At 33.9% G+C, this 20,429-nt stretch overlaps 1 protein-coding gene across 2 annotated transcripts; it reads left to right on the top strand.

The window, feature by feature from the left end:
• The first annotated feature begins 9,258 nt into the window (after positions 1–9,258).
• LOC127078958 (protein PSK SIMULATOR 1) lies at positions 9,259–19,026 on the top strand. 2 transcript variants are annotated; one of them, XM_051019370.1, is made up of 13 exons: positions 9,259–9,741; positions 10,290–10,470; positions 10,540–10,606; positions 10,718–10,810; positions 10,916–11,006; positions 12,309–12,387; positions 16,105–16,202; positions 16,436–16,505; positions 16,837–16,940; positions 17,247–17,363; positions 17,712–17,788; positions 17,928–17,972; positions 18,072–19,026. In XM_051019370.1, exons 1-13 carry the CDS (start codon positions 9,472–9,474, stop codon positions 18,571–18,573), a joined length of 1,794 nt encoding a protein of 597 aa, XP_050875327.1. In that variant the 5' UTR covers positions 9,259–9,471; the 3' UTR covers positions 18,574–19,026. The 2 variants fall into 2 exon arrangements, with proteins under 2 accessions (XP_050875327.1, XP_050875326.1); XM_051019369.1 differs by having other exon boundaries at positions 9,260–9,741; positions 10,290–10,606.
• Positions 19,027–20,429: the final 1,403 nt, after the last annotated feature.

Raw genomic sequence — 20,429 nt, 5'->3', positions numbered from 1 at the left:
GAGTATTACAAATGATACCACCTACCCGCTAAAAAAGTTATGCATATCTTGATTAAGTTTATAGTGTAACGAGCATAACATAACTACAACATTTTGCTTCAGACATATAATAACTAGTTGTCAATGTGAACTATATAAATATTCAAAATAATTAATAATGTATGAGATATTGGATTGAACTCTAGTATGATCGAAGGGTAACTTCTTGGTTCGACAATTCGACAGGACCTTAGCATATCGTCGAAGTCTATTCACATGATATCGTCAAAGTATGTTAGGATTGTTAGCATGTCGAATTAGACATGTTTGTTATGCCCACTTGTTTAAGTTAATTTGTTCTCTACGTTAGCTTATGTAATTGGTCTATGTGTAAAAGTCCATTAGTTTAGTATGTTATGTCTTTTATAAATAGCATACTAGTCTCTCATCATTGAATAATGCAAATCCTGATTAGGGTGAGAGAGGTTATTTGATATTCTGTAACACTTGTAATCTTGTTTCAAAAAGAAAGCAAAGAATAGAAGTTTATAACCAATTTCGTTGTGTCCTTATTATTTTCTTCTTTTCTACCCTTGTGGATTTCTTACTGATCAAGAAATCAATTATACTTTGTAATTCCGACATCGTTTTCACAACAAATTGGTGCGGTGGGCATGGACTTGCAGAGACTGTATTTCATTTAGATCTCCGCACAAGAAAGCAGTCTTCACATCCATTTGTTCAAGTCCTAGGTCGAGTCGTGCCACTATGGTAAGTAGCATTTGAATTGACATGTGCTTCACAAAAGGAGAGATCACATCATTGAAGTCAGCACCTTCTTTTTGAGTGAAACCTCTTGCGACAAATCTTGCCCTGTATCTCTCCAGCATCACTCTTTCGATTCCTTCCTTAACTTTGAAAATCCACTTACAAATGACTAACCTGGCTCCGACAGGTTTCTTGATCAGCTCCCAAATGTGGTTGCCATGAAGAAACTTCATCTCTTCATTCATGACCTTCATCCATTCAGTTTTATTTTGACTACTCGTAACTTCCTTATAGTCTTTAGGTTCTTCATATAGAATCTCACTTGCAGAGATTAAAGCATAAGATATGAGATCTGTATACCCAAGTCTTTGAGGTGGCTTAACGACTCTTATCGGCCTATCTCTTGCCAATAGATAGTCATCGACAATTTCCTCATCTTTCTCAGTATCTTCAGCGTCTTTTGCTTCTTCTTCAACTTGATATGGGATACGCAACTAAGCATCGACATGCTCCACCTCAACATGAATCTCTTCTTGTTTCATCTCTTCTTAAGATATTTGTACACTTAGACTAACATCATCAGTTTTCTTGAAAGCCATCTCAGCTTCATTGAAAACTCCATCTCAACTGATGATACACCTCCTATGACATGGCTCTAGGCACAATAGCCTATGAGTTTTGACTCATTCAGGGTATCCCATGAACATGCATCTCAAGGCTCTAGGTTTGACCTTGTCCTGCCTAATGTGAGCATAGGCTATGCAGCCAAATACTCTAAGTGTGTCGAGATCTAATGGATGTCCCGACCAAATTTCTTCAGATGTCTTAATATCTAACGCAGTTGAAGGACATATGCTTATCAGATATGTTGTTGTCGAAACAGCCTCTGCCCAAAGCACCTTCTTTAACCTAACATTAGTCAACATACATCTAACTATTTCTAAAATGGTTCGATTAAACCTTTTAGCCAAACCATTCTTTTGGGGAGTACCTTAAGTAGTTTTGTGCCTTGCAATACCAGAGGCTGCACAAAAATTGTCAGACGCCTCATTGCAAACTTTAAGGCCATTGTCGGTTCTCCACCTCTTGACCTTCCTGTCAATCTGATTTTTGACCAGAGTCTTCCAACTTTTGAAGTTCTCAAAAGTTTCATCCTTAGTCTTCTAGATGAATACCCATAACTTTCTGGAATAATCATCAATTATGGATAGAAAATACCTTGCTCCTGAATGTGATGGACACCTCGCAGGCCCCCAAAGTTCAGCATGGATGTAATCAAGGAATCCATGTGTTTTTTGTTTGCTTGTATTGAACTTCACTCTTCAATATTTTCCAAGTACACAGGGTTCACAAAACTTCAGTTTTTCAATTTTGTCTACACAAAGTAGATTTTGTTTCCCCAATTAGACCAAACCCCTTTCGTTGACATGGCCTAATCTCATGTACCACATTTTTGTATTCGATAATGGTTTCGTGGATGCAACATCCGTATAACCACTAACAACTTCAGCCTCAAGGGTATACAAGCCTTGTTTCTTCACGCCTCTTAAGACTTCCTTCGGTCCCTTCATAACTTTTAGAATACTTTTCTCTCCTTGGAAAATATATCCTTTCTTGTTGAAGCTAGCAGAAATATACCCGAATGTATCGTTCGCTCGAACATACAACAAGTCGCCATCGAACTTTATTTATCCCTTAATGGAAGGGAAAACATCGATAAAACCTCGGGGAAAGAGATATGTTGGGTAAAAAAGTCGGCTATGTAAGGGGAAGGTATTAGCACCCCAAACATCCATGGTACTCCATGGGAACCGTTTTGATTATTCTCGCTCGAATATGTGTTATATCTAAAGATTACTCGCAAAAGAATGGAAAAGGAAAAGAAATAAATATAGTGCTTGGTGAGGATTGAGGGCCCTCATGCCTACATATCCTCATAGTGCAATGAAGAATTCAGAGCTTCGTAGTTCAAGGAACTAGAGGCGGGAGATGAAAAGAAGTGTGATAGAGGTATAGTCTGAACTAAAGAGTAGTGTTTTGAGCCCCAACGAGGGATGAAAAAATGAACCCAATACTAAGGTGGCTATTATCAATACATGGGCTAGTAAGACCGCCATTGTAGGATAAAGTCGAAAAGACGAAGAAACAGGTGTCTGGGCACAGTCTCAAACATCTATTGGTTCACAAGGTGACGCAAGAAGAAGCATAAAGAGTCAGTGTATTTGACTCAAAGATAACTGATATATCACATGGAGTGAAGGAAGGTAGAATATGAATGCATCGTGGAGATGAATGGAATGAAGTGACCGAAGTCAGGGAAATGAATACTTGGTGACAAGTGACTGGAGAAGTATTGTTTAAAATCGAAAGATGAAAGTGTATTGGAATCCATAAGAGGAATGAGATTTATACCATAGAGGGAAATAACTTTAACCGATATGCAGACTAGTAGGAGCGCCACTATAATGTGATTAGCCAAAAAAGAAGGAATTAAGTGTTTGAGGGTGTATCCCAAACAACTCTAGGTAGAAATGCGGACTTTACGTTAGGCGTCCCAAAAGGGTGTATATGGAATTCCAAAGAAAATTGTGTTTCGATGTCAAAGAGACAGTATTTTTAACCAATGTGGAACTTGGATTTCTCCCAGTGCACCCCTTAACCCAACACTACTAGACTTGGTGTGTGGATATAAATGGTGGGTGACCCGAATTATCGATATGTGGGACTTTGTTTTTCTAATATTCAAGTTAAAATAAATTTCTTTATAATTAAAATCTTAATACATCGCTTTCTAATTTTCCATATTCATTATCCGCCAAAACACATTAATTAATAAACACATGTTTGATTTTGCAGCGATAATTGTTTTTAAATAAATTGATTTTGTAAAATAAATTATATTTAAAAGTTATTAAAATATAAAATAATTTATGTAAAAATGAGTATACACTATAAATTTAGTCATACAATCTATTTAGACTAAATACCTATAAATTAACTCTAATCAAATTGAATATTTTAAATAATGATATGTAATAGAAGATAGCTAAAATAAAATAGAGTAAAATAGAAATATAAAAAAGAAAAATGACATTATAACTAATAATTAATTACATTAAAATCATTTTACCTAAATAGTAAAATTTTATTTTATTATGTTTCATACCACTCAATCCATTCAAACAATGATTTTTTTTCCAAGTGATTTAATGATTGAAATTTTGATCTTTTAAAGATGAATAAATGAAATACTGCAAATTCGAATACATAGTCATTAAATCTAATTTTCTTGTACAAGTATCAATTATTTTATTCTATCAAATCACTGAATTCCATAACTCCCTTAATTATAACAACATTTAGGCTTAATGTATCTTTTGGTCTGTTAACTTAATTTAAGGTTTCAGTTTAGTCTCTTATCAAATAAAGATTTATATTTAATCCCCTAAAATCCATTATGTTAGTCAAGTTGGTCACTTTTGTTAAAATTTATGAAAAAAGTTTAAGTTGCACATGTGAGGCAATCTAAGTGGCATTAAGTTATTTGACATGACTTTTTTTTGTTTATTTTTAAGTTATTACTTTTTGTAATCAAACACTTGAACCCTAATTTTAATTCATTTAGAAATCAAACTTGAAACACATGTGTAGGAGACAAAGATAGCTGGAAACCCTAAAATCCCAAAAGACGAACATGTTTGAAGGAAAACAAAGTTCCTAGTAGTTGAAAACGTTTGAAGAGGAATGTATACTCCCTTCATTATTCATCTTCATTATTCAAAAGGTACGAATACTCACGCATGAACTTGTTAAAAATGTACAATTTTTTGTTAATGCATCTTTATCACTAATCCTTTCTACCTTCTTTGGCTTGAGTATGCCATGTATGAGGGGTTTGAGTGTTTGTGCATCATAAGGGTGAGTTTATTGAATTTAAGAAATTATGTTACAATGGGTTAGAATGTGTTTGACAATCTAACCATAATTCTTAGAGTTATTTTGAAGTGTTGAGTGGTTTAAGGGACTTAGGATACAAAAATATGGAGAACATGTGGTATTATGATGCAATGGACATTAGTTATATGGTTCCACTGAATGCTGATTTAGGAGCCAATAGGATGAAAAACATTGCACTAATGACTATGACTGTGCATTTATACGTTCTTCCTCCTTTGTCACGACCTGGTATAATTGAAGAGTTAATATTTTCTCTTGAATATAATATTGTATGGCCCAATGAGAATTTTGAAGAAAATGTTATATTGGATGAATAAGTCAACTATGTGGAAAAGATATGTGGGGCAGTCAACCGTGTGGAACAAAAAATATGGAAGTCAACTGTTTGTTAGAGACAAATATGGAAGTCAATTGCGTGGCATGGACAAATGTTGAAAATGACAAATTGGATGAAGGGACCATTGAGTTAAAGGAAATGAATGATGTTACAGATAACCAATTGGATGATGGGATCAGTGTGTGATGGGAAATGAATAATGTTGAAAAAAAGAATTTGGACGAAGGGGCCACTAAGTTAGTAGAATACTTAAATGAGGGATGGACCACAAAGTCAGTAGAAGACTTAAATGAGGGAGGGACCATTGTTGTAATATGAGACTCTATGGAGGGAAGGATCACTAATTTCAATCAGGAAGAAGATATGGGACTAGGTTGTAACCATGAGGGAGATGGGGGACTAGATTCTAACCAGGAGGAATATAATGTGGGACATGTAACCAGGTGGAAGATGTGAAACTAAACTATAACCATAAAACAAATGATGCTAGTGAATACACTGCTTTGGATGCAAACTTTTAAGATTTAAAGGATTATTTAGTATTGATTAAGAACTTACGGTTGATGAAGATGAAATCAGTGAAGAGGAAAAAGGTAAGTGGAAAGGAAAAGGTAAAGCTAAAAGGAAAGGTAAAAATTAAAAGGAAAGGTAAATGGAAAATAAATAAAAATGAGGAAGCAAAATTCAAGGTTATAAGACCAAACAAACAAACAAGGCAAACAAAATGTAGTGGTGAAGGGAGTGATTTATATGATGGTCTGACACGCCAAAGGGAAACTTTTGAGGATTGAGTGATGTTAAAGAATATAACAATGATGAGTTACCTAATGAGTATGACAGTGAATAGGAAAATAGTTCAAAGGAATATTTTCAAACCTTAATTATTCCAAAAAGAATGAATGATACAAATTATTTGCAAGAAAGTTTGTCCATTAGAGGCTTGTTATGCAAAAATACCACAAGAAGAAACTTGGCAAATGAGAAAAATGGTTGACAAACATACATGTAGTATGGATTAAGGTTAGGTTCCTCACTTCCAAGTGGTTGAGCAATAAGATAGAAACTAATGTGAGGGAGAATCCAAATTTGAAGTTGACAAATATTATGGAGAAAACACAACAAAAATGAAACATGGAACAATAAAACACTTGTATATAGAGTAGAGAAAATTGCCATTGATATTTTTAATGGTTCATTTAGGAAGCAATATACTAGAATTTATGATTACGACCATAAAATTTTAAAGTCAAATTCACGATCAACTGTGAAAATTATAATTTAAGCATTATAAGGTGGATAAAAAAACATTGAACATCACGAGAGACCATTGAACCCACACATTCAAAGGATGTATATATGCTTTAAAGCATGAAGAAATAGTTTTTTCAAATGCAGACCCATTGTAAGATTGAATATGGTGTTTCTTAAAGGGTTATTATGGTGGCCAAATACTAGCAACCATTGAAAGGGACCCAAATGATCAAATGTCTCCAATAAGACTTGCCGTTGTATAAGGTGAAACCAAGATTCATGGAATTAATTTCTAGAATTTTGGACAAGTGATTTAGAAGGTGTCGGGTTATGCAAGACTCACAGATTCATCAGTGGTCAACAAAAGGTACTATTTTATGTTTCGAAGAATTTGTTGTGTTAACTACACATTTATGAGTTACCTGCATTTTGACGTGTTAATTGCATATTTATGGGTTGTCTATAGGGATTGCTGCCAACACTTGCGGAGTTTCTCCCTAAAATGGACCATAAGTTTTGTGTTAGATAGTAACTTAATTACATTCTTGATTCTGGTACTAACTGCATGTTGGCATTCTGATAACTTTGTAACTTAAGTTCATCTTCAATTATGATCACTTTTGTAACTTAGTTTCATGTTCGATTCTGGTACTAACTGCATGTTCAATTCTAGTACTAACTGCATGTTCATTTCTAGACATTTATACAGTAACTTCAGGAAGAAGTTTTCAGGAATTAAATTGAAAAAAACTTACGTGGAAGGTTACAACTTATACTTGTGTAAATGCTTGAAATGACAGGAAGTAAATGAGGAGGCACTCAAGCACCTGATAAAAAATCCACAAAGGTTCTGGAGAAAATTTAGGTTTAAAATAACTCCAAGATGTGATACTTTAGTGAATATGTTAGAGGCATTTAACTCAATACTTGTAACTGATAGGGCTAAGCCTATTGTCATTATGTTTGAAGACATCCGAGTTTATCTAATGCTAAGGTGAAAGTCAAATAGGCATAAAATTGCCAAATATGAAGGAAATATTCTATAAAATATTATAAAAATATAGCAAAGTAGTCACACAAAAAAAGCAACTAGATTGTGAGGTAATTTGTGAATTTTACAATTATGGAGATCATGTTGTGTTTTACAATTGGATTACGTTTAAATACTTGTGACTTCTACTTGTCTTATAAGTTTGCTGGTGAATATGATAATGAGGTTATACATATCTCATATAATGGACAAAAATACACTATAAGTATGTCAAAAAATGAATGCTTTTGTAGGAGATGGATGCTAACATAGCTCCCATGATGTCATGCAATTTCATGCATGAAGGGTGAACATTTAGTAATTGAACATTTTGTGTTTGTCTGCTACAAAAGGGACTGCTATGAAACTTATTATGCACCAATTATTTATCCAGTTAATGAGGAAACTCTATGGATAAAAATAAAGTTTGATGATCTGCAACCACCACCCATAAAAAGACAACCTGAAAGCCCAAGAAGAAGAGGAGCAATGAGGCAGGAGAAATGGTGAAAGATGAAACACAATTGAAGCGAGCATAATTTGGTATCAAGTGTAGTCGATGCCATATGAATTGACACAATAAGGCTTCATGCAAACTGTCAATGCCACTTATAGAAGAAACAACTCAACTTAACACAAGTCAGGTAACACAAAGTCAAGCAGAACAACCTGAATCTGTAACACCAAGTCAGGCAACACAACCTGTTTTGAGACAACCATGATTGTGTTTATAATTTTGTGCACACATTTTGTAATAGTGTTTGTAATAGTAGTGCTTGTGCAAGAACATTTTGGTTTAATTTCAATTTGTTTAATGCCACATTTTGTATCAAGACTATGATCATATTCAATTATGTTAACTTCAAGATTCAATTATGTCAATGCCATTGTTGTTTATTGCCACATTCTGATTTCAATTCTATTAATCTACAATGTTATGAAATTTTGGTAGGATTAATAACAAATTACAAATGGGTTTTATTCAGTTTTTTAGGCTTAATATGTCATATTTGGTCCTCTTACTGCATGCACGATTTCATTTTAATCTCTTAACAAATAAACATGACCTTTTATTCCCTTAACTAATAAACATTACCTTTTTTAGTCCCTTAACTAACACATTTACATCCCAAGATTTATGTAATGCCGTTTTACTCAAGACAATCGGTAACAAAGTTCATAAAACCGATTTAATCCAAAATTTTATAATTTTTTGATTATAACATGATTTTATCTAACATAATTTATTTTGATCAACCAATTTCACTAAATCAAACACTACTATTCCATAGATTGCTCGTGACAATAAAATCATCACAACTTTTATATAATAATCTAATCACATTAAATCAATAAAGCCAATAAACTAACTCTATTTGAAATACATTGTTAACATAACTAGTTTTAACCCGAAACACTATTGACATTTTCAACATTCCTCTTATGCGGACAATTTCATTCTTCAATTTGAAAATTTTCTTCTTTTGTCTTCCAATCTTCAATTCCCTTTCATCAACAATTTCATCACATAATCACTTAAAAAAATTACAATCCTATTTCATATAATTTATGTAATATTTATAATCCAAAAACTTTTTTTTCAAGATTCACACTATTCATGTCTCTCACTATATGAAGAACACACTTTTCTTGACAAAAACATTCTCCATATTGTTTCTTCAGAGTACAAATCCAACAATCTGAGCCTTCAATACATTTGAATTTAATTGAATATGGGTGCCTTTATCTTATCAAATTGTAATATTATTTTATGCCATCTAAGTTTTTAAAATTATTTTTATTTAAAATAAATTTTAAAATTTTAACTTAATTTTCACTAAACTACGGTACTCAATCAAAATTAATGAGTATTAATTTTTATTTTTATCTTGCTAGTTGGCGCCTCGTCGTAAAAGGAAGGGTTACATAGAGTAGACTTTCGGTTTCGTCTGAAAATGATAAAAACCATGTGATAATCAAAGTCACGAGCCACTCTTCATTCTCATCGTTCTCTTCTTTCTTCCTCTTTTCAAACAAAATAGAACTACACTAAACACTCTTCTCTCTCTCTCTCTCTTTACTTACTATTACACTCATTGACTCAATCCTTCGTCCAACTAATACCAACGACTAAAAATGAACGAATGAGATGGAAACTGCTTCGAATTCAAAGATTCAATTATTGGTTTGGTTTTCTCAACTCATGGGAGGTCTTTGTTCTAGGTCCGCCGAAGTTGACCGCGTCTTCGCCAACTCCGATGCCGATTCCGATGCCTCTCATAAACCTAATACTAACAACAACAACAACCCCGCTGATTTCACAACTCCGCCTCCAGTACGTGAAATCATGGAGAGAAATCCCGCCGGTGTCACCGCTGATGACGTTTTCTACGACGGAATCCCACGCTACGCCGCTAAAGTACTTTAACCGTTTCTCTATCATCTGTACTGAAACTGAAACTCACAATCTCAGATCATTAATTGTTGATAGCGTTGAGATTAGTTTATTTAATTTCTTTTATAGATTTATTACAACCTCTTTGAACTTGTTATCACTAAACTGTTTAGGAAGGATTTTTTGCTGCTGGAAACTTGAAAAATTACTAAAGACGAGTGTTGATGATATTTGAGTTGATATTCTTGTAATTAATTTGGAGGTGTAAGTTTGTATTTGGGAGTTAGGGTTTATTTATTACTAATTAGGAGTTGTAAACTTGTGTTGTTTACTGTATTTCTATTTGTGTTTATCGTCTCTGTTTTGCTTGTTACAATAAGGAAGGATACTGTTCTTCTCAAGTGTTTTGGATGCCAACAGTGTATATGGGGGTTTGACATTGTGTTTGAATAAGCCCTAAAGGGTTCTTGTGTGAGGAGGCTTGTTTAAAAGTATTCATTGGGCTTCTGTCTAAAAAACAATTATGTAGTGGGTAAATGAAAATATCATCTGCTAAGATCTTTCTATTTCAGGTCTCGGAGGTGAGTTCACGTTTGGGAAGAGCTGGATTGGGGAAGGCGGTGGAGGTTTTGGACAATCTTGGGAGCAGCATGGCAAATTTAAATGCTGGGAGTGGGTTTGTTTCTGGAGCTGCATTAAAAGGGAGTGAAATTGCCATCTTAGCATTTGAGGTTGCAAACACTATTGTCAAAGGTTATCAGCTTCTGCATTCTCTTTCCACAAAAAGTATTAGGCATCTAAATAAAGAGGTGCTTCTTTCAGAGGCCGTGCATGATTTAGTGTCAAAGGATACAGATGAGCTTCTTAGGATTGTTGCTGCAGACAAGAGGTAAGTATTGGATTACTTAATGAAATAACTTAAGTGTTTTGTTTTGCAATTCCACAACTGACTCCTTAATATATAAAAGTCAGTTGTATATGATTTGGGTTTTGTTGTCAGGCAGGAGTTGAAGGTTTTTTCTGACGAAGTCATTCGTTTTGGAAATCGGTCAAAGGATCCTCAGTGGCACAACTTAGACCGTTACTTTGAGAAGTAATGTAAATTGTACTTGCTCATTCATCTAGCCTTTCATTTCTCTTCAAACCATATTAAACCTTTCATATATTTATTCTTAGCCATCTTTGTTTCACATTTTAGGATCAGCAAAGAGTCAAATGCTCAAAGACTTTCAAGAGACGAGGCAGAATCAATAATGAAACAATTGATGAATTCGGTCCAATTTACAGCTGTGAGTGAATCTCCTTATGTCACCGAAAAAAACTTAGTTTTGTTTAAGGACTGATAGTTACATTTCTGTAGTTGGAAAAACACGGCGAGAAATTTCTCTTAAACAAAGGAATTGTTGGTAAAAGTATTTTTAGTATAAAACTACTTACTCAAACGGTTAAATTAAGTTTATAGATGATTACTTATTATAACCCTCTCTCAATTTTGTTAATCAATTGAGTAAGTGTTTGGTTCCAAATAGGAAGTAGTATTATATAAGAATTCCTGTTTTTTGCAATTTTCCTGACAATGTATTAGTATAAGAAATTGGTTGATGGCGTTGAGTTTGTGATTCCATGTGTTTAAATCAGACTACACTCAAATCTATAAATAATAGCATATAGAGTAAATATAATAATAGCATATAGAGTAAATATAATAAATTCTAATTGATATGATTTTCTATTTATAGAAAGTTTGTATTGAAAGAAGCAATTAAAAAAGTAATTCCATATTTTTACTAAAATCAATCAACATTTCAAGACAATATTTCTTCATTTAGTTTTTAACATGTGTCCTTAGGGTACAAGTTAGCATTACCCTAATAAATATTAGGATTTGAGTATTTGATTTTGATTCTAAAAGAAATACTTCAATCTACTTTATTCTTTTGCATTGCAAAGTCAATTTTCTTTTTCTCCATCACTTACTCTCTTGAAGTTGATACATTTTGACGTGTATCATTATTTATGCTCGATAAATAAATGAGGAACTTCTGAGTTCAACTACTTTAGCTATGTTTATTAAAAAAAATACTTTAGCTCTGGTAATTTTGATTTCTGTCATCTAATTAGTAATCACATTATAATAAGATTTGTTATCATGTAAACGTGGCTTCTAGTGTACATAAAAAATTTCATAATTACACATGTTTTGAAATAAAAGCAATGTAATTTCTTGGTTGGATTTTATCATCGTACATAAGTAATACAGATTTCTTGTTATTGAGGGGATGCCTATCGTAATTGATTTTGGAAATATATTAATATTTAGTATTTATAAATGATATTTTAATAAATAGCCTCTGGTGTAATCAAGGATCCTATTTATTGCACCATTTTTAGTGTCTACTCATCTACACTTATCCTGTTTTGCATATACTTTATCTTCAAGGCTTTTTATCTATCTGCAAACCAAATGCTTTATTAAGTTTTAATATACAGTGATTTTTCTTCTCCATGCACTTTCCTTTTATCTAACATAGTTTTTTGAGGGATTATTTTTTTGTATAAACTTTGGAAAATAAAATTTTCTGTGACCACAGGAGTTGTACCACGAACTTCATGCATTGGTTAGATTTGAACAAGATATTGAGCATAAGGGCGAAGAGGAGGATCAAAGAGGTAATTATGGAATATCATTAATGGGCCATGTAGAGTTGGAATAATTTTCTGAATATTTAAAAAAAAAAGAATAGGATCACTAAAATGTTTAAAAATACTATGCTATACCTATTGGGCCTAATTAACTATTTGGCCTAATTAATTAGTTAAATACAAATTATTACTACACAATATAATTGTTATATTTGCAACACTCCGTTTAAAGTTAGTCAATGAATATCTATCATTTCCACCTTGCAAGTAAGTTGGGTGAATCTTCCGGTCATAAGCCTTTTGTTAACACATCTGATGTTCAGAAGTATTATAGGCTGTAGTTTTCAACCCATATTCAACCTATTTTTGATGTCGGTCTATCTCAATGTGTTTTGTCTTGCCATGTTGAACAAGATTATGAACAATAATGATTTATTGTCGGGCCGGCTTATTATCACAAAAAAACTTCATAGGGCCTTTGCACTTTATCTTTTAATATTCTAGCACAATTTTCATCCATACCTCACAATTTCCTAGTGCTATAACTCTGAATTTTACTTCCCGCTTGATCGGACAACTACACTTTACTTCTTACTCCTTTTAGTAACAAGGTTTCCGTATTGAAATGTAAAATAATCTGAAGTAGATCTTCTGTGTGTAACATTTAACTCGATGAACCTGCATAATAAACAAACATCAATGTAAGCCTTTACGGTTAGGTTTCCACCTCCTTTAAACCATAATAATCCTCTACCTGTTAAGCCCCAATATGATTTTGGGTCAAATTGTATTTTACCATATTGTGATATTGAATAAACAATTAGGGCACTCGTGGGTTATTCTTCATCAATATTGAATAAACAATTAGGGCACTCATGGGTTATTCTTCATCAATATTGAATAAACAATTAGGGAACTCATGGTTTATTCTTCATCAATATTGAATAAACAATTAGGGCACTCATGGTTTATTCTTCATCAATAAAGGAAACAAACCATCTCACACTAGAAATATTAGAAATAAGGTCATATTTAAAACATTAGATTCAATAAGATCAAATAGTTCAACACTTTTAGTAAGAGTAGAAGGGAAAGTAACTCGATGGTGCTTAGAAAACTAACATATCTTTCATTTAAAAGACTCAACAAATTATTAAAAACAAGAATGGAAAGATATACCTCATCCATAAAAAATGAGGATGACTGAGACAGAAGTGTGGAAAACCACACGTTCTGACTAGTTTGTTCATCAGGCAGATGTTTCATAGCAACTCCAAACAACAAATGAGGATGACCAAGATGCTCAGGCTGAGTCATATTTCTAAGGTAAACAAATGAGACTTTGACTGAGACCGAAGCGTGGAAGACCACACGTTCTGATTAGTTTGTTCATCAGGTAAATGTTTCATAGCAACTCCAAATGCCTTCCTCATTGCAAGATCTCGACAAGTACAATGAGAGTAAAAAAATATTACTGTACAATTCTGATTCCGGATAAACTTATGGATAGAAATTAAGTTACGAGAGAGTGTGGGAACAAGAATCTTGTCTTGCAATTTAAAATGAGGTTGAAGTTTGATATTTTCAGGAACCAAGAACACGAGTTCAAGAACCAGTGATTACAATAATGTAATGAGTATTAGAAGATGAGATAACAGTAGAAAACAGTTATGAAATGAGAGGTCATGTAATCAGTGGCACCGAAGTCCCGAATCCAATTGTTATGCAACTTAAAATTTTTCTGCAACTTCTTTTCATAATTTAGATACTCTAATTTACTGTAGACTCGGCCGTTCCGACTGTTTTCTCGGCACGGAACAGCACAATCAAGAAAACCGTGCCAGGCCGTGCTGGTTTGACACCGATGGGTGACTTGGCTGAAACAACCGCGATAATGGCAAAATTCATGAAGTATTCATATATATTGAATTTTATTGACATTTGGATATATGTTCTGATATGACTTGTGACTTTTATTTCTAAACATGAATACTTCATGAGTTTTGATTTATTTATTTTAATTTTTAACAATTGTATGTTTATTGGTATGTATTAGTGTCCGCGTCACTAACTACCGGCCATTCCGCTCTCCATTCCCGTTCCGTGACCGGCCGTTCCGCTCCGCTCCCCACTTCCGCTCCATTCCAATTTCCACCCATAATCTTATTAGTTCCTTCTTATCCCCTATTATACTGGATTGATCCTATCATATTATGAAGAATATGATAAGTAGCCATGAAACATCGGAAACATGCTTTCTTACCACTCAGTTGGCCGAGAAGGATAATTAGGAGACTCACCAAGAGCATAAAGAAGGTCTGTAAACTATTCAAGTCATACTTACTAAAAGAAAAGGAGAATCTGCTGCGTCTGTCTCTGCCATCAAGAAGGGGCTTCCAAAAAATATTGGAAAGTCAAGCATCGAAGCAGACCAGTAGCACTAAAATTCAACATCAAGCAAAACATGATCCAAAAAACTGCAGAATAGTGGCAAAAAACAGATGAAAGGGCTCCAAAATGTTCACGAAGAAACATCCCAAAGTCAATATTTGATCCGTCAAACAAGATCAGAAAGGAACTCCTAAGTGTCTGGAAAAGCCGAACTGGAAAGAGACTGGGAGGGCAGCGTGTGACCTACAAGCGTGCTGTGGAGCTTGGGCAGCACGTTAGGTGTCCATTCACCTGAAACTTTAGGCTAAGCTCGATTTTGGGATTTCATTTCTGACGTTGTGGGTGGTGATGCGAGATTGGCGACGGAACTAGGCAAAACAGTCACACAGCTGGCGAGAGATACAAAAGAACACAAACTGAGAAGAAGGCAGTGACCCAGTGTTAGCAATTCAGTGAAACGGGATAGCAAACAATGAAATTGTAAAAAGAAAGGGACTGCAACAAAGACAGTATAAAAAGGAACTGCAATGATTGCGACTAGAGTTTTTATGCGGATGCAATACCCTCGAGACCGAGATCTCTTGATACCATGTAGAATTTGAACAAGTTTCTGATTATCATTTCAAAAAATAATTGGAATAGAATCGCTAAGTTGTTTAAATAGACTATGTTATACCTAATAGGCCTACTGAATGGGTCTAATACAATCTATACAAATAGTTACACACTATATAAAATTATATTTACAACAGGCATTGAGATAATATGCTACTCTAAACTTTAGTTTGTGACTGGCATTTTTTATCCTAAAACCCAGAGATCTTATCGAGTTATAATCATAAATGAAGAATAATTTTGATATTGATTTTTTTTCCTCAAGTCCATTGGTCAATTAGATTGTGATAAACATGTGGAACCTGAGGACTACATTCACATTGATCGTTTAATTAGTTCTAAAATATTGAAAAAGATATATGCTAGTATTAAACAACTATGATAATAACTTTGGTCCCTTTGGACTAGCCGGTCTCAAGGCCGGATACCAAGTTTTAGAAAAAAAACTTTGATATTCTGATACTAATGCCTTCTCAATTTGTCACCGAGTCTGCTTCAAAGTCATTCTTTTTTAAGTGTTACAGTTTATGTAGATAGATTACAGTTACTGAAGTACTTTAAAATAAAATAAAATGGAGCCAAACAATGTATTATTGTTGAGAACACAATTCTGAAGAGTTGTACGATTGCCCATAAGTTTGACTTTGCAGTATATTGAGCAGTATTGTTCATGTTACTATGTTAATCTCTTATCTCTGATATATAATTTGACTTTCAGTATTGCTCTTCCCCTTATAGGTGATAACCTCGCATTCTTGAGAGCAGAAATTAAAAGTCAAAAGAAGCAAATTAAACATTTAAAAAAAAAATCACTCTGGTGTAGAAGTTTGGAGGAGGTAACTATAAATTACATCTTGATTTGTTTATCTCACCCCTCAGTATCCTCCTCCATATTTGTTTAATTCTCTATTAGACTTTTATTGTGTTTGATCCACATGTAAATTGGTAATACTAAAGATAGTGTAGGAAATAAATTTTTATTTATAGAGGCAGGTTTATCTTGTACATTTCATTCACAAATCATAAACCAAGAAAAAATGAGTATAACTAATAACCTAATGGATTGCAGGTTATTGAAAAGCTTGTAGACATTGTCCATTTTTTACATTTGGAGATAAGCAATAACTTTGGGAGTGCAGGTCTGTACCTACTAAAAGCCATAAAAAATGTTTGCTTCACTTGATTTATGCTGTTGTAGTGTCTCACTTAATGTAGTAACTATTAGCTCTTATCACTGTGATGACTTAATTATCATTTATTTTGTGAAAATCTCAGTCATGTAATTCTGTTTGCCTTATTTGGTAATAGATAAAATTTAAATTTGGTAGGAATAAAAAGTGTCGGCTTTTTGGGAGCTATTAGCAACACTATGTCTTTTTAATCTTATCAAGTCATTGTTGCTATCTGAGTGTAATGAAAGATGTATTTTGCTTTGCACTTTTAATGTAGTTTATCCATGGGTACCTGCAGATGGCCAAAAGTCAATAATTGGAAACATTGGCAATCGTCAAAGATTGGGCCCTGCAGGCCTTGCTTTGCATTATGCAAATATAGTACTTCAAATTGATACCCTTGTAAGTCAATTTATGTAATTGTATCTATTTCATTACACGAATGTTCTTTTTTGCACCTTTTTCTCGAATCAGGTGAAAATATAATTGAATTTTTAGAAATTATTCTCTTATTGCTGTTGAGTATTGAATTTCTTCTGTGCTACCTGTCCACTTCTCTGTTATTTTCCTTCTGTTACTTTCGGATCTCATATTGTTGAATTAAATGTAAAATTTACTTTTCAATCTTTATTTCTTAAGAGGGAAAATCAACCACAAATCTGTTTTGCATTGCTGAGCATTGTATCAAGTCCATGTTAATGCTTTCAGGTAGCCAGGTATATTGCTATGCCTGCAAATACAAGGGACACATTGTATCAAAACTTGCCCCCTAATGTAAAATCAGCTCTGCGTTCCAAATTATCATCCATTCATGTTGTAGAAGAGGTATGATTGACCACTTATACTTTCTTGTTGAAAAATCAGACAATAGATTATGGGTTTGGATTTTCTTAGAATAGATATATAAAAGCTTTAGGTTGAAGCACACTTCATCTCTGGTAGTCAATGACTCAATTAGTCAATACTTATTCTCTTATAGGCCTTCATGTTTTGGTAGTATTTTGTTAAACTTGCAGCAAACGTCGTACACAATTAGAATTCTAAGATTTTGCTTGACAAATTTTGAGAAATAAACTTTCTTCTGCCCTTACACATACTATTGAAGAAAATCTTCTTAAATTTGTTTCTTGGCTTTTTCACTCTTTCCTTGTGGTTGCTGTCTGGGTTACACAGCTGACTGCAGCGAATATTAAAGACGAGATGGAGAAAACATTACATTGGTTGGTCCCAATTGCCACAAACACATCCAAGTAAGATCTTTGGCCTTTTGTCAACTAACTCCTTCCTGGCCACGTGAAAAGCAATCTTTAATCACCAGTTTATTTACCATACAAATATGATAATCTATTCTTTTTGACATTTTCTTTTGGTGTTTACAAATTGGTTCAGAGCACACCATGGTTTTGGCTGGGTGGGGGAGTGGGCTAACACAGGGTAAGTAACCAGTCCCTACTATTCTAGTTTGAATTAGAAATTCATGTCTTCCCCTTTGTATTTTCCTTTCTGATTTTAAATACACCGTGGTCCTTGAAGCTCTGAGGTGGATAAGAAAGTTTTCCAGGGTGGTGCAATGCGAATTGAGACATTCCACTATGCTGATAAAGACAAAGTAGAACATTATATTCTTGAACTTCTCTTATGGCTTCACCGCCTGGCCGTTAAAGTTAAGTCTGTCAGTGATGCTGGCAAAGCAAGGCCTGCCATGAAATCCTCTGTCGGGGCTACCATGGAAAAGACAAATAAGCATTCTACAAATGCCCTATTATTACCAATTTTAACAATGGATGAGCAAAACTTGCTGCAGGATGTAAGTAAGAAAACCAAAATGAAAGGAATCAGTAAGAGCTTGGACTTTGACAGTCTGAAGCCTACAATGAGTGAGAAATGCAGACTGACCAAGAGTAGTAGTCTTTCATCAAGTAAAAGCAAGGAGTTATCTTTTAATAGGGTTTTGTCAAAGCTTCCTGTGATTGATTTTGATATTGACAAAGAGCGAGTGTTGAACGTGATCGACAGACTAGATGTGGTCAGATAATTGGAAATTTTACTGGTTGGCTTTTGAAATGAATGGAGAGAAGCAATAGTACACGTGAACATGACTGGGATTTCTGGGGTACACATATCATACTCTTTGCCGCAAGGGTTGAATGCCAGTATTTTTGCAGCAACTATGGTACCCTGGATTTTCTTGGCTTCATTAAGGTGCATTGTTTTGGTGAAGTTCCACGATGTAGAGATACCATTGTCCACATGGTATTAAAGAAGTTGTTTCATGTTTGCATCAATGTGATTGCAGTGCCCAGGTGGAATTGCAGTTCAGTCTTGACAGTGTAAATACTAAAAAGAGGATAGTGTGCCAGTCGTTTTGCACAGCTTTAAGAAAAATTCCTGATCCGATAGACTATATATTAATGGTAATGGTAACACATTTCTGTATCACCTGCATCCTACTTTTTCGCAAAACAATGATTGGGTGATTTTCCCATAAGCACCTTCGTCCTAAAATATATAAAAGAATCTACTAATTTATCTATTTAAGAATTAGAAATATGTAATATTGTTATTTAAATTGATTAGATAAATAAAAATGCTGATTGAAATTATATTAGTTCGAGCATAGTATATTTTTTAAAATTAATTTTAAGAAAAATAGGAGATTAGCTTCAGGATCAACATTTGTTGTTGTTGGCTGTTCATTAGGTTAGTTAGAGCATATATATATATATATATATATATATATATATATATATATATATATATATATATATATATATATATATATATATATATATATATATATATATATATAGTACCTAATAAACACCTTTAAAATGGGAGAGAAAGACAAACTCTAAGTGATACACCCCCCCACACCTTAAAGAGCACAATGCTCAACAAAGTCTCAATACACGAGTGTCCATAACCTCACACTTGCTACCGAGCATCGCCGATCATCATCAGAGCCTCTCACCCTACATGAGAAGGTATATTGTACTATCTTAAAACACCATCGTATATGGCTTCTCGCTGCCGTGAGCAAACCCTAACTACTCATAATTATTATATACCTACTAAGACCTCTAGGTCCCCTGCCCTTGCAGGAGGAACACACACATGTACCTTTTGACAAGTACATAAAGTAATGGATATCACTTTAACTTCACGTCCTTCATGGTTCTCCAATTTGTTATGAGCCAATTCACATCTTTCCAATCTATCAAGTTCCATTTCATGTTCTTGAAGTTTGTCAAATAATGCAGCAAATGTACTTATACCGACCCTGAATCCACTTAAAAATAGGTAATGTTGACGAATCTTCTGATTCTCTAGTTTCAATTCGATAAGTACCAACAAGTAAAAAAAGGCCTTGCATACTCGAGAGGTCAATAACAACCACTCTTACTAATGATATTCTTGACTTTCCTTGCATGGTAAAGTAAAAAAAACGATAAGTAGGCTTGCTATTGCGAGCTATACGAGTTGTTTGCCTTTATATAACTTCGCTAGTGCTTATATGAAGTGGTGGAACTTCTAGAAGCTTCACCAGAAGCAAGATGAGGTCGCTCTCCTTCGCTCGTTCCGTACTTGACTTACGAGCTCGTGTAGTACTCGCCCCTATCTCTCTCTAAAGAGGCTTATGCACTCCCCTCGCTGTCTACTAAAAAAGCGTTAGAGCGAGTGAAGCCTTCCATTTAATGACATTTTAGAAAAACTCTTCTTTTCGGATATTGCAGTCACTTTTAATTGCCATGCTCTAGACAATGATCTAAGGACTTTTAAGTTTAGTTCATCATTAGTGAATACTTTTCTAAGAGCAGTTAAGTGATTTTTCTAGACAATGAACCTCTTTTGCATATATAGAATGTTTTCATAGGGTAATATTATGAACAT

Source organism: Lathyrus oleraceus, chromosome 5 (genome assembly GCF_024323335.1).
Source record: "Lathyrus oleraceus cultivar Zhongwan6 chromosome 5, CAAS_Psat_ZW6_1.0, whole genome shotgun sequence".
Lineage (NCBI taxonomy): Eukaryota > Viridiplantae > Streptophyta > Magnoliopsida > Fabales > Fabaceae > Lathyrus > Lathyrus oleraceus.
Note: the sequence above shows the minus strand (reverse complement) of the source record. Positions and strands in the feature narration are given on the sequence as shown.

What these genes read in the sequence shown, in the direction of transcription:
- LOC127078958 (XM_051019369.1), top strand. Translation starts at nt 9,472, where the DNA reads ATGGAAACTGCTTCGAATTCAAAGATTCAATTATTGGTTTGGTTTTCT. An exon ending in GGTGTAGAAGTTTGGAGGAG is followed by an intron (nt 16,203 to 16,435) that starts GTAACTATAAAT and finishes AATGGATTGCAG; the next exon opens with GTTATTGAAAAGCTTGTAGA. An exon ending in TACTTCAAATTGATACCCTT is followed by an intron (nt 16,941 to 17,246) that starts GTAAGTCAATTT and finishes TAATGCTTTCAG; the next exon opens with GTAGCCAGGTATATTGCTAT.